At 39.0% G+C, this 15053-nt stretch overlaps 1 protein-coding gene across 3 annotated transcripts in view; it reads right to left on the bottom strand.

The window, feature by feature from the left end:
• LOC104360138 (synuclein alpha interacting protein) overlaps positions 1-15053 on the bottom strand; it is an 89248-nt gene that overhangs the window by 50177 nt on the left and 24018 nt on the right. For all 3 annotated transcript variants that reach the window (XM_042787967.1, XM_042787966.1, XM_042787968.1), the window contains exon 2: positions 5067-5169. In XM_042787967.1, the coding sequence (XP_042643901.1) occupies positions 5067-5123 (57 nt within the window). In that variant the 5' untranslated portion in view covers positions 5124-5169. The remainder of the gene's footprint in view (positions 1-5066; positions 5170-15053) is intronic.

The raw sequence follows: 15053 nt of genomic DNA, 5'->3' as shown, positions 1-15053 counted from the left end.
CATAGTTTACATCTGCCCTGCTAGGTGAGGATTGGTATTAAGTTTTTCAACCTGTTTCAAAATACCTGATTTTGATTCATACAGAGCTATTTGAATGATCAGAGCAATAATCAATACACTCAACCCCAAATAGTTTACTAATATTGAGCAACAGGAGCTCTGGTTATGACTAGGTCATTTGGCATTATTTCTGTAAATCAAGAAATAAAATAGTTTCAATTTTCACAGTTTGTCAGTGCAATAAAAATCCTGCATTTTAATTAAAGGATTAGGAAACCTTCAGGTAACCATAAAAATAACATGCAATTTACAAGCAGGAATAAATTTATGGGCAAAATCCAGAGTACTACTGGGAAAAAGAGGAAAGTTTAAAACATACTTTTAATAGTGTATCTATCACTTAATGCAAATTAAAGGTAATTATTTTTTTTCTTCCTTTCTGTGAGCAGTTATTCATGAATAAATAAATTCAAGTATTCAGCTTGGTTGCTTAACATCACTGCAGACAGAGTTATTGTTTTTGTTTAATGTAAACAAGAGTCCCAGAAACCTACTCTGCTGTCTAAACTACACCTCAGATATACTACACCAGATGGATCTGGAATAGTACCTTCTTAGTTTTTACAATAGGCATCACATTTGCACCCCAGGGCCCAGAGGGATTTGGTAGATGTAGTTGCTAAGCCACTCATAATCATATTTGAAAAGTCAAGGCAGTCAGGTCAAGTCTCCAGTGACTGAAAAAACGTGAGTATCACATCCATTTTTAACAGGGGTAAAAAGGAGGACCCTGGGAACTATCAACCAGTCAGCCTCACCTCAGTGCCCAGTAAGACCGTGGAAGTTATGCTGACACATAAGGATAACAGAGAGATGATTAGAGACAGTCAACATGGCTTCAAAAAGGACAAATCATGCCTAATCTAGTGGCCTTCTATGATGGAGTAACAAGAACTATGGATATCATCTACTTCAACTTCCATAAAGCCTTTGGCACAGTCCTACACAACATCCTTTCCTCTAGTTTGGAGAGATAGGTTTGATGGATGGATAAGGAATTGGCCACATCCAACAAGTTACAGTTAACAGCTCAGTCTCCCAGTGGAAACCAGTAATCAGTGGTGTCCTTCAAGGGCGCATACTGGAACACACACTATTTAATATTTTCATCAATGACATAGGTAGTGGGATTGTGTGCACCCTCAGAAAGCTTCCACATGACGCCAAGCTGAGTGCTACAGTTGATTTGTTTGAGGGAAGGGATGTCATCCAGAGGGACCTTAACAGGCTTGAGGAGTGGGCCCACGCAAATCTCATGAAGCTCAACAAGGCCAAAGTCCTGCACCTGGGTCAGGGCAATCACCAGTATCAATCAGAATAGGGGACTTGAGAGGAGGCCTGCACAGAAGGTCTTGGGGATACTGGGAGATGAAAAATTGGACTTGGCAACACGTACTAGTAAACCAAAAAGCCAACCATATCCTGGGCTGCACAAAAAGAAGCGTGGCCAGCAGCGTCAAGGGAGGTAATTCTCCCTCTCTACCCTGCTCTCAGGAGACCCCACATGGAGTGCTGTGTCCAGTACAAGAAAGACATGAACCGGTGAGTGGGTCCAGAGGAGGGCCACAAAAATGGTCAGAGGGCTGTAATACTTCTGGTATGAAGAAAGGCTGAGAGAGTTGGGGTTGTTCATCCTGGAGAAGAGAAAGCTGCAGGGAGACCTTCTTTTTACCTTTCAATTTATAAAGGGAGCTTATAAGAAAGATGGAGAGAGACTTTTTACCAGGGCCTGCAGTGACAGGACAAGGGGCAACTGAAAGAGGGTCAATTTAAATTGAATATAAAGAAGAAATTTTTTACAATTAGGGTGGTGAGATACTGGAACAGGCTTTCCTGAGAAATTTTGGATGCCCATCATTGATGACTGTATTGGGTTTATATGGCAAACTAGCAGGGGAGGCTTCACAGGTAGCTTCTGTGAGAAGACATCAGGGGCTGCCCCTATGCAGGACAGAGCCAGTTCCAGCTGGCTCCAAGACAGACCCACCGCTGGCCAAAGCTGAGCCCATCAGCTATGTTGGCAGTGACTGAGATAACATATTTAAGAAAGAGTAAAAAACAGTGTGCAACAGCAGCTGGGAGAGAGGAGTGACAAAATGTGAAATAACTGTACAGACACCAAGGGCAGTGAAGAAGGAGCAGGGGAGGTGCTCCAGTCATTGGAGCAGAGATTCCTCTGCAACTCATGGAGAAGACCAGTAGACATCCACCCTGCAGCTCATGAAGGACCTTGCGCTGAACCAGGTGGATGTGCCCTGAAGGCTCCTGCAGCCTGTGGAGAGCCCATGCTGCAGCCCACTCCTGGCAGAAACTGTGGCCTGTGAGGAAAAGCCCATGCAGGAAAAGGTTTTCTGACAGGACCTGTGACCCTATGGTGGACCCACACTGAAGCAATCTGTCCCTGAAGGACTTCACCCTGTGGAAAGGACCCACATTGGAGAAGTTCATGGAGGACTGTCTCCAGTGGGTGGGACCCCACGATGGAGAAGGGGAAGAGCATGAGGAGGAAGAAGCAGCAGAGACATGTGATGAACTGAACGTAACCCCCACTCCCCCTGGCTCCCTGTGCTTATTGGGACGGGAACGTAGAGAAGTCAGGAGTGAAGTTGAGCCTAGTAAGAAGGGAGGGGTGGGGGGAAGGTGTTTTTAGATTTGTTGCTCATTATCCTACACTGGTTGATTGGCAATGAATTAAACTTTTATTCCCAAGTCAAGTCTTTTTTTGCCCAAGATGATAACTGGTGAGTGATCTCTCTGTCCTTGACTCACAAGCTTTTTGTTGTATTTTTCTCCTCATCTTTTTGTCGGAGGGAGAGTGATAGAGCAGATTGGTGGGCACCTGGTGGCCAGCCAAGGTCAACCCACCACAACAGGTCTTTGAGCACCCTGATCTATTGCAAGATATCCCTGCTCATGGCAGGGTGGTTGGAAGTAGGTGACATTTGAAGGTCCCTTCTAACCAAAACCATTCTGTGAGTCTACAATATTGGAGAAAAACACAGCTTCATTTTCTAATACAAATGCAATGTAAACTAATAAAAAGAAACCAAACCCCCTTACATATCTATTTGCCTTTTAAAACAAATTTCTGTCTGATTTTTATGTCTACTACATTTTGATCATTTTGTCTGAAATGGTCTACAAGGGTCTGTACTATACACAGTGGTTTTCTAACTCAGGTACATTTATAAGTGCATCATTTTAACGGCCTTCTTGCTGACATTATTTTCAGTCAGTACTTTTCGCACTGGATTAGAACCAGAGGGCTAACAGGAACCATATAAATTGCTAACACTGATGCTGTTCAGCTGGCTCTTTCCACAGCAGGCTAATGATAAAATGTGAAGGTCAGGTATCTCTAAATTGTATATGGTGAGATATGAGTACAGCACTAGAATGACCATGAATTCTCTTGTTAATCTGGATTCTGGCAACAAATCCTTTGTTCTGTTACCTGCTAAAGCAGTGAGTAAAACTGCTACCTCTATAATTTGTGCTGGTTTTTTATTCAAAGTTCATCATCCAATGAAAGCACAGCCTATTAAAACAGGCAGCTGTTCAGCGGAAAAGTGAGTAACCTAACCCACCAGTATGTAGCAACAGCCACAATGGGAGAGACATGGAGAGGTTACATCTATTATGTTTTACAGTTTTACAAAACTGAGTATAGAAACAGATACCAGGACATGATCTAGCATATAAGAGTAATAAAAAGAAAGTTGCCCAGAATAAGGTATTTACTCAGGATTGGCTCATTGTCTTGTAATATTTTGTGCATTTGCCATATTCCTCTTTAATAAAAATTCAGTGTTACGATAGGTTTAAAAAAAATCTTTTCCAAAAGGAATCTGTCTGTGAATAAAGCATCTGGAATGTTTTAAAATGAATCAAGGGTTCCAAATGCTAAAGGGAAAACCAGGCCCTTTGTAAAAAAAAAAACAAAAACCAAAACACAAAACAACAAAAAAAAACAACCAACCAACCAAACAAAGCAACAAGCAAACAAAAAAAGCAAACAAAAAAACACAAAAAACAAAACAAAACAAAACAAAACAAAAAACAAACAAAAAAAAACCAAACAAGGAAACAAACAAAAAAAAGCAAACAAAAACCCCCAAACTATAAAATGATGAAAAACATTAGAGGGGATGGTGGCACACTTTCTTTGATCTGAAAACTGAATTAATACATTTTCTTATGATGGATTTAATGCATGAATTCAAGTCCACTGTTAATCAGACTTTCAACGTATTAGCAACTCTATTACACACAAAGCAGAAACACTGGTAGTACGAGTACTGTTATGAATAATAGAATATATTGTAACAGTGCTTCCTATAAGATCCACTAACAATGCAGGTGAACAGCGTTTTTGCATGCAATTACAGCTGCAGTTGTTTTAGTTGTGACACTAAGGATCAGTACTGTCTATGAATCCCTGAAAGTCCTTCAGCCTCCTTCTGTACTCTACCATGTCACAGGTAGCTATATCACATCTACTCATAAATCGTGCGGTATTTGGAGATGGCTACTGGTGGAAAGGGCAGAGTAACACCTTACGTAAGAAAGGAGCAATTCAAAGGTGAGAGAGGCAGGATTTCTCTTACAACAATACTGAATTGAACTGAATTCAACTGAATTATTCAATTCAATTTTACAACAATACATTTAATTAAAAAGAGGTAAACTTATTTTGGCACCTAAGGCTAACATCAGAGCGCATAATACTCATTCAAGACAAGAGAGTAGATAAGCAATCCAGAAATAAAACTAATTTCTGAATTTGATTTACAAATCATCTTTACTAACTGAAGCAAGCTTTCCTTCCAAGCTTATTAGAGACTTCCCTTACAAAATATCTTTATTCTAGATTCAACCTATTTGAATATTCCTATATATGAGACAAAATGGACTGTGGCTTCTAGCATCAGTGTTGCTTGTTGTATCTGGATTGAGATATCTATGATTGTCCCAACTTGAGCAAGTAAAGTAAGACTCATACTTACCGATATATCATCAGTAAAATCTATTTCATCCAAATCAAGGTATTCAGGGGCTTCCATTATTCTTCTATGGACATTTTGGGTGAGTCAGCACAGTAGTAAAGACCTAATTAAGAAAAGAGAAATGGATTGTCTACTAAAGAGTCAAAACCACACAGATATGCTTTAATATAGTTGCTAGATTACTGAAAACAAATTGTATAGCAATGCCTTTCATAACTTAATCCTAAAAGCTAAATATGATTTGCCATCTCTACTCTGCATATCATGAAGCAGCCATTTCAACTTTTAGGGAGAACACCTAAGTGGTACTTGAACTGGAAGTCAAAATGCTTGATTCAGCACCACTCAGTCCTTCCAGAAGTTCAATATTGATGTAAAGACCTAAGCTGTTGAGCACCCTGATGATCCTGCCACCATAGCTGTGTTAGTGATGTATCTTCTTAAGGATTCTATTACTTACTGGCCTGAACACAGCAACTTCTGTTACTATAGTTTCCCTCTGCTCAAGAAGGCAGAAAATAACTGAGGATCATGCTGTGCACAGAAAACAAAACCGTATCACACCTTATCTCTGCTTTACAAGCAGACTAACACATGATGCAGTCAGTGCTTTTGATTTATCTCTCCTCAGCCTGCAAATGCACTTCCCCCAAAACAGTAACCAAGCCAAAATCAGAATTACATCAATGTAAACTGATTATCAGGGGCCTTAACCATTTCCTCACAGCAAGGGAAAAAGAAGTAAAAACTCTCTTGCAAAGCAAGAAATTTGGCTGGAAAAGTCAGTATGTAATTCTGAATAAATTGGAGCTTAATCAATCAGAAGATCAAAGACAATAAACCTCTCATTACTTTCTTAAGCGTAATTAGAATGAAGGTGTGCATTATAACTACAAACAAGTATAACAGAAGTAAAAGTGGAAAAAGAATCTATTTTAAAGGAAGCTGAAAAAGAAAAGTGTGATGCATTTTTAAATAATGTGAGGCACTACGTAAGTGTTGAGTATTATTATGGAAGCAAATTAAATCCTTCTAGTACATAACAAAAGGAAATGCCTGAAGGAAAAAAAATAATACTAGCCTAGTTTATTCTTATGACAACTGCCAAGAAATATGTTTATGAATACTGAAGTCAGCTGTACAGGTCTAAATAAAATCACTGTGTGGAACATTCATATGCACTTAAGAATGTCCTAAGATAATGGGTTTGAGGAAAATGATTTTCTGCAGGTGTTATACTTACTGGCAAACAAAACCTAAGTCATTAATCTCCCTCATAACACCCCACCCAAGCACAAAGCTGATCTTAAGACACCTGTTCTTGAAAAGCTATTAGAAGAAGAATCAAGAGGCAAATCTACAGTCTTAAACTGAAACAACTGGAAAAGCAAATTTTTATTTCTCACCAAGTTACTGAAGGTAGACTATTCAGCAGCATTTGTTCTTTAAATTAAAAATAAAATAAAATAAAAGGCAAAACCCATGGGTTTTATTTAATGTATTAGGATATTTCAGCTCCTTGCAATATAAAAAGAAAGGAATTCCTGGGGAGGAAGGCAGCATGTAAGAACAACCTTAGCTACCTATTATTGGTTCTCACTGTCGCTGTTCGACTTGAGTGAAGGAGTGGGAAAGGAAATGGCTACAAAAAGCTAAAAACACAATAAAGCCCTCAGTCCAACTTGATATAAGGAAACAGAAGTGCCTTTTCATTTTGCACAATTCCCAAATGATATGTTTATTCTTAGAGGGAACCACTGAAATCAGACAAAATCCTTGCAATGAAAAGGAATTAGCATTTGTGAAAAGGTGTGGCACGTTCAAGTCTACAGATTCTTTACACATTAGAGATTTTGCTTTCTTAACTGAAACACAGAACTCCAGTATTTTTAAGGTTTGTGCTTTAATGTGTTGCAATTGGGTGACATTACAGCCTACCTGCAGCAAAGTGCACTGTTACGGCATTGGGTTTGCATGGCAAGGTTTTCATAGCAGGGAGGTTACAGGGGTGGTTTCTACGGGAAGCTGCTAGAAGCTTCCGCTGTGTCTGATAGAGCCAATGCCAAGTGGCTCCAAGACAGACCCACCACTGGCCAAGACTGAGCCCATCAGCAGTGGTGGTAGTGCCTCTGTGATAACATATTTAAGGGGAAAAAAAATGCTGTGCAACTGCAGCTGTGAGAGAATAGTGAAAATATGTGAGAGAAGCAACTCTGCAGACCCAAGGCCAGTGAAGCAGGAGGGGAGGAGGTGCTCCAGGTGCCAGAGCAGAGATTCCCGGGCAGCCCGTGGTGCAGCCCACGGTGAGGCAGGCTGTGCCCTGCACCCACGGAGGTCCAGGGGGGAGCAGGTCTCCACCTGCAGCCTAGGGAGGACCCCATGCTGGAGCAGGTGGCTGCCTGAGAGGCTGTGACACCAAGGTAACCCGCTCTGTAGCAGGCTCATGGCAGGACCTGTGGACCCATGGAGAGAGGAGCCCATGCTGGAGCAGGTTTGCTGGCAGGACTTGTGACCCTGTGAAGGACGACTGCACCCTGTCGAAGGGACCCATGCTGGAGCAAGGGAAAAGTGTGAGGATGAAGGAGCAGCAGAGACAATGTGTGATGAACTGAATGCAACCTCCATTCCTCATTCCCGGGCACAGCTCAGGAAGGAGGATGTAGAGAAGTCAGGAACAAAGAAGGGAAGTTGAACCTCAAAAGAGAGGGGTAGGGGGAAGGTGTTTTAGTTTTTGTGATTGTTTCTCACAATCCTACCCTATTTTTAATCGGCAATAAATTAAACTAATTTTCCTCAAGTTGAGTCTGTTTTGCCTGCTATGGTAACTGGTGAGCAACCTCCCTGCCTTGATCTCAACCTCTGAACTTTTTAATCTTATTGTTTCCCTTGTCCTGTTCAGGAGGAAGAATAAGAGAGAAGCTGGGTGGACATATGACAGCCAGCCAAGGTCAATCCATCACCGTTTTTCTCCACAGAGGTGAAGACTAGCTGTCAGTTTATCACTGACTATTGATACCAGCTCAAACCAAATTATTAATTCACATTTAGAAGAAGGACAAATGCCGAGTGTATATGTACTGTCCTACATGAATTACAGGATTGTAGAATCTACCCAATATCATTCTGTAAGGTGATACATGCGTGGAGTAAGAATGAGAATTAAAATATAACATTTTCAAGGTTAAAGACATATACGGACCATAACACATACAAATAGCCAAAAACAAACCAAAGCTTCATTGAGTTTCAGTTTTTCACTGCAGTTAAATGGATTAAAAAAAACCCCACCCAGTAAGTTTAAAAATCAGTGGAAGAGGTAAATAAAGCTACCTTAAACATGCCACATAATAAGCCAGAATCAAGAAGTGACCTCAGGTTTTTATTTTGGAATTAAAATCGATTTATTCAGGTAAAAAAACTCCACAGCTTTAATAAAAGAACTACTATTACTGGTTACCACGTATCTCCAGATATTAGAATGAAAAGATACAACATTTCAAACTTATTTTTCAGTTTTAAATTGCAAGAAGCTATTAAGGCAAAAAAATGCTGCATCCGTCCATGGATGATGAAAGGACTTCATTTTCAGATGTACAAAACTCATAATGCCAGTCCATAGTCTTGCAACATTACTTCCCCAAAATGCTACCTTCTGTCTTCTCAAAACATAAAGACTATGAAACACACACTGGCTGAAGAGAAAGTTGGTAACCAAAACAAACATGTTTTCTCTATGGAAAACTTATCATTCTGAAGATAGTGTTCAGTTATATGTAAAGAAAGTCAAGAGACTTATGCATTGTTTGCTGTAAGATTTTAATTTTTTTCTCAAAGAGGTAAAACTGGACAGCAACTCAGGACAAACACTATGACCAAATAAGATTTCCCATGACTATACCTGGAGTCTTATTCAAGAGGTGCACTTTTTTGATGCAGTTTAACATAGCAGACTATATGATGTATAATGCAAACCATATGGTAAGGATAGTACTCAGAGTTGTGACCTTTGCAATGGCTGAATCCATCATATCACCAGAAGTATAAACAATCTGAATAGCTTTCACAAGCAGATCATAAGCACAACTAGTCAAATTCGAGGTAAAAATAATTGCAACCAAAATTGCAATTGCCAGCAATGGATGACATGAGATGAATAATGTATTTCCAGCACCAACACCAAACCAATACAGATGACTGTCTCTAGCTTTCCAGCAGGAATGTCTGACATTTAACTGATCAATTTTCCTAACTGTATTTTGGAAGCTGGTCATTAATCATACCACAAAATTTTAACCCAAAAAGGGCATTTCTTGTCTGACAATTTGGCTTGCAGAGAGACACATACATGCACATACACATTTTATACAGGTAAAAGAAATCCCATCTGCTTCCAGAATTCACAGCTAGAAAAGGAAAACTGCATAAACATCACCCATATGTATTCAAGAAAAAGTGGTTTTTAGTTTCATGAAACAGTTCCACCAGAAGAAATCATACTGCTAAAAATTACCACACAGATATGTGGTAATAGTAGTATCGGTATAATAACACACTGGATGCATTGCATTGCAAGAGATATTAAACAGTGATTAGGTTGTAAAATAAAGCAAATAATAAAAATCATCATTCTTCTTTTCAAACAACAGCAACAATCTCTACTGTTTTTCTAAAACAGATTTCCTCTGCTGTTGTCTTCAGCTAGAACTAGTCTGAACTCAAATCCTGTTACCAACATTCAGTAACATTCAGTGAATGAGGGAAAAAAGGGGCAAAGAAAGCAATTCCCAGTTAAAAAAAAAAAAAAAAATAGAAGCAATGAAGTATTACATATAGGGAACAAATCCATCACTGGCATGCATTACCTACAGGTGAAATGCTTACATTGTTCACAGATTTCCTTTTTAAGGTAGATCAAGCCCTGGATTTGTCTCACCACTCGGCCTCAAAAAGTCACACCAACAACATCCCCTCGGGGCTGGTGTGCCTTTTGAAGATGAAGACAACTCAGTGTGGGAGGCGCAGGAATGCTTCAGAAGCCAGTCCTGCCACTGACTTTGTATGGTGAAGCCAGTGGCCATCACCTTATCCATACTAGTGCACATCAGGCAAGAACAAGGCCATACGTCTGTCAGCTGGCTGAGTGAATGACGAGGCTGGTACGGCAGGCAGGAAGTAAAAAAGCATCTGGTTCAGTTACTTGTTTTGTTCGCTCAGTGCTAAACTGTGGACTAAAAAAGCGTAACTTTTAGGTGGTGACCCCTTTGCAACAAGGTTGTAGCGAATTCAGTAGCTTTGAAAAGAATCTGATCCAATACCTCAGCCAAAAACAGTCCCAGTGCTGAATGTGAAAAACCAAATCCAAGACGGAGCACAGGGGAAATGTCCTTTATTGAGTCAAAACAAAACAACTAATTGAGAATGCATCACTTTAATTATTTATGGATACATAAATGACAAGAATAAATAACTATAAAAATATCTGCTATCAATTAAATGTCTACTTCAGTTATAACTCTAAGAAATCCCGCTAAATACCACATAGGATTCTGTTTTCCACATCTCAGAAATATTATACCAAAATATTTGGGAATTTACTTAAACTTTCAATATATAAAGTAAATCAGATGTAAATACTTCTATAGCAGTTGGCAAAAAGCTGTTTCCTTAAGCACAGTTAATATTAAAGATTTAGGCTTTAAATGTCGGAATGCCATGACGGTTGCTTTTTAATTAGGGGATAAGGTTACATTGTACAGTTATAGGTCTAAGATAACAAACATATTGCCCTTTCCTAAGCATCAGAGGCTATAGTAGCTCAAGATGAACAAGATTCATATGCAGAAAGGAAAGACTTTGCATCTTTAATTTAAGCATGCAGTATGTGTTTCAAGTAATGCTTGAAATCTGGCAAGCATCTGAATTTTATTCCCTAACATTAAGAAATACCAAGAGCATAAACCCAAGTTTCTTCACTTTCAAACACATAGAACAGTGTAATGTTACATTATTATGTTAAATGTATTTAGCATGCAATAAAAAGCCCAGCACCTGATTAAAATCTACAGTTCAGGAAGACACATCATCTGTCAGCAGTAGGAAATACCTATAACTTTGAATTCAGTTCCTCCATCCTCATATTCCACTGTAACAGTCAAGTTCTGCCAAAAATTAATTTGACCTTGTAACCCTATTTACTACACAGTATAAGGAAAACACTATAGTATGTTCAGGAGCACCGCCATAATTAGGGGATATGAGAGCTGGACTATTGAATGAGGGCAAGTAGCCTAGCAAAGGCCACTGGGTCCTAGCAAAGCTAGTCTGGGCTAACAACACAGCTTCTTTCTCATATTTACATTCTCTTACTTGGATATAATCAGTAAATATTCAAGTACATGACTTTGAGAATGTAAAGAGTGACAATGCAGCTCAGAGGTTCATTTGCTTTTCAAGCATACCACTTCAGCTTCATGCATTCAAATAAAATGACAAGCTGACATATGGTTAGACTATATCAACACTTGAAGTCATATATGGGTTTATGGTATTATAATGCAGTCTGAAGTGCATGGTGCAAACCATTTTTGCTACTTTCTAGGGCTCCTAAAGTGTTTTTTCTAATTACATGAAATAACATTTTTGCTATTACTTGTCACACTCAGTGTCTGGATTGTCTATTACTGATTGAGCACCTCTTTTGTACTAGTTTGTTTTATTTACTTTTATTTCTTCTATATAAACCAATAAAAATATATCATGCACAGGAAAGTATCTGTCCAGTCAAATTTAAAATATAAAAATATAAAGGGAAGGCTCAATACGAGCAGGGGGAGATTTTAAAGAGTGAAGATGAATTTTAAATAGCAATTTGTTGTTAAAAAAAAAAAAAAGAAAAAAAGAGAAAAGTTAACAGTGAGTCTGCAAAGTGATGTGATTTCTTTCAGTGAAGGAATGAATCCTGAGACCAGGATTACTTTATCCTTTATTGCATTTATTCAGAAGTTTTCCTGAGTTTAAAAGTTCACAGCAGCAATTTGTAATAGTATGATACTTCTAAAGCAAGTCAAAATAAAAGCACTGCTTTTAATCACCATACAAGTATCATCAGTGTACAAATTACACTGATAGGACAGGAAGAAGGAAAGCTGCAAAACACAACAATTTTCCAGGACCAAAAGATGCTATTTTTAGAATTTAACTTCAGAAAAACTCTGCATTCCAGACATGAAGAAACAACCCACCTGCATCCCTGAAAAGTCACAACTACTGAGCCCAGTTCTGTTTCTAATGAAGTCAATGCACATTCAGCACTGGATATAGGTAAGAATAAATGCATCTGGACAAATATAATCAAACTTCACCTAGTCATCTGCCTTGACCTCAAGATCACATATTCATCCATATTGCTTGGATGATTGCTTGGAATAAAGCAAACCTGTGGAGTCTTAAGGGAGACAGGACAGCAATGTGTGCTGTCGGCCCAAAAGGTCAATTGTAGCTTGGGCTGCATGCGGTGTGGCCAGCGAGTTGAGGCAGGTGATTCTCCCCCTCTACACTGCTCTCATGACACCCCACCTGGAGTGCTGTGTCCAGCCCTGGGGCCCCCAACATAAGGAGGACACAGACATGATCAAGCGGGTCCAGAGGAGGCCATGAAAATGATCAGGGGGCTGGAGAATCTCTCCCATGAAGAATGACTGAGAGAGTTTGGATTGTTCAGCCTGGAGAAGAAGAGAAGGCTCCAGGGAGACCTTATTGAAGCCCTTCCATACTTAAAGAGGGCTTATAAGAAAGATGGCGACTTTTTAGTAGGGCCTGTTGTGATAGAACAAGGGGTAATGGTTTTAAACTAAAAGAGGGTAGATTTAGATGAGATAAGGAAGATATTTTTTATGATGACAGTGGTCAAACACTGGCACAGGTTGCCCAAAGAGGTGGTAGATGCTCCATCCCTCAAAATATTCAAGGTCAGGCTGGACAGGGCTCTGAGCAACCTGATCTAGTTGAAGATGTTCCAGGTCACTGCAGAGGAGTTGGACTTGATGACCTCTAAAGGTCCCTTCCAATTTAAACCATTCTACGATTCTGTGATTTCGAAGAAGTCATGTGAAGGTAGGTAATAGTGCATGGTTTAACTACTCTATTTTCTACTCCCATGAATTGCATTGAAAATTAATCACAACTTGAGAAATTTTAACATCAATTATTTTTAACAATTACAATGACTGACACTCTGTGGTCTGTAACTACTATGTGTGACAAGATGCATAGAGTGGAGATATAGTATGCTTATTAAGACACAGGTCCTCATGTTTGTTAACTATTTTTAGTGCACTGTATAGTACCCCCACATAACTTACTGCAAAAGGAAATTGTTACTCCAAGGATGACATCTAAGCTCCAGTAAAGTATAAGTAAGCTTTGCCATTAATATCTGTGTGACTAAGACATCGCCCACCTTAAGGCAAGGAGTATCTATTTAGCTGTTAGGAAGTACTTCATTCTTGCTTTTTTAAATACTGTTCCATTTAGTGCTCTCATGAATAACCATCACATTTAATTTCAAAAGAGAATGATTCTACTTCTTCACTCTCAAAAGAGAACAGCAACCTAACAAAAAGAAATCAATATTCAGGCTACCGAGTGATCTGAATAACTGAAGAGTTGTTTTTACAGTAACACAACTTGAAACAAATCAGCTCACTACAAACCACCCCAGATTTATCATAATAAAACCATCCTTTCCAATCCATGTTTTTTTATTTCCTCAAGATTCAAGTATGAAGAATACTGGACTCCAAGCATTCAGCCAGAATATACACACTTGAGCATTCTGGAATGAGGCCTAGAAAAATAAACTTGTTTGTTTCAATTATCCTTGAAGTAGAAACCTTTGGAGTTGGAAATTAATAGTTGTTATTTTAAAACTGAAACAGCATACGTGATTCAAGCACTGTGCACAAGCTAATGCACTGTCTGCTTAACTTTAATGACAGGTTCAAAACAAACAAGAGGTCAAATGATCTGTTGAAAAAGATGTTTCATTGGCTGTATTTGATTAATTTATGGTTTTATTCCCTTTGAACTACTACCAGGCTATCTGTTCTTAATATGAAATATCCTTCTTTCATGCAAAATTGATATGCTTACTTTATTGTACTCTAGCTTACATGGCAACTGTTTCAGTTACTTCACACCAGCTTACTCTTTCTATGGGCTTTAAGACTCACCAACATGCAGATCAAAACCAGATCAAACAACTCCTATCTGTAAATTACATGTATATGTACGTATAAATGGAGGGAAAGACCAGAAAGAAACCTCACTAGAACACACAGGAAGAATATGTGCTGTTTCGTTACCATAACTTATTTCTATAATGCCACTACTTTCAGTGATCTAATGACAACAGAGGCAGTAGGACAGTAGCTGTACTGGACACCCTTTATGCATTTGGAGTGGAACATACAGTTGCTGTCTTAGATGCAAACTGCATCCAAACTGTAAGAAAAGTAGGTGGTGGGATTTAGTCCTACTTCTAACATCTTAACTTTGGCATCAGAAGTGGAACCTGGTCTGGCTCTACCACTTACCCGCTTGCCAACTCATGCTAGTAAGAAAAGCAATGCTTTAACCAAAGTGCCATGCACAGAGGTACAGTTTCTACTGACTGAGTGTGTTGCAGCATCATCCTTTCCTCTCCACTGTGACATGTTGTTATACTTCTCACACACACGGCCCACAAAGTAACTTTAACCACTTATTTCTATAAGCTCATTCCTTATTTAGTAATTTTCCATATTAAAAAGAGATTTTAACTGTGAGGGAAGATAAAATGAAACAATGCACTGTTCAGTCTTCTCAGACATTTTTTGTTAAAGGGCATTAAATTAGTCAAGTGTGGAAAATATCTTGTAGCTCTACTTCTATTGCAACTTTCATCCTGCTTACCTAAACTGTGGGCTACTATTTGCAGGTAGCCGCTGA

Source organism: Tyto alba, unplaced genomic scaffold (genome assembly GCF_018691265.1).
Source record: "Tyto alba isolate M040663 unplaced genomic scaffold, T.alba_DEE_v4.0 Super-Scaffold_13, whole genome shotgun sequence".
In the NCBI taxonomy this organism is placed as follows: domain Eukaryota; kingdom Metazoa; phylum Chordata; class Aves; order Strigiformes; family Tytonidae; genus Tyto; species Tyto alba.
This window is presented reverse-complemented; position numbering and strand designations above follow the sequence as displayed.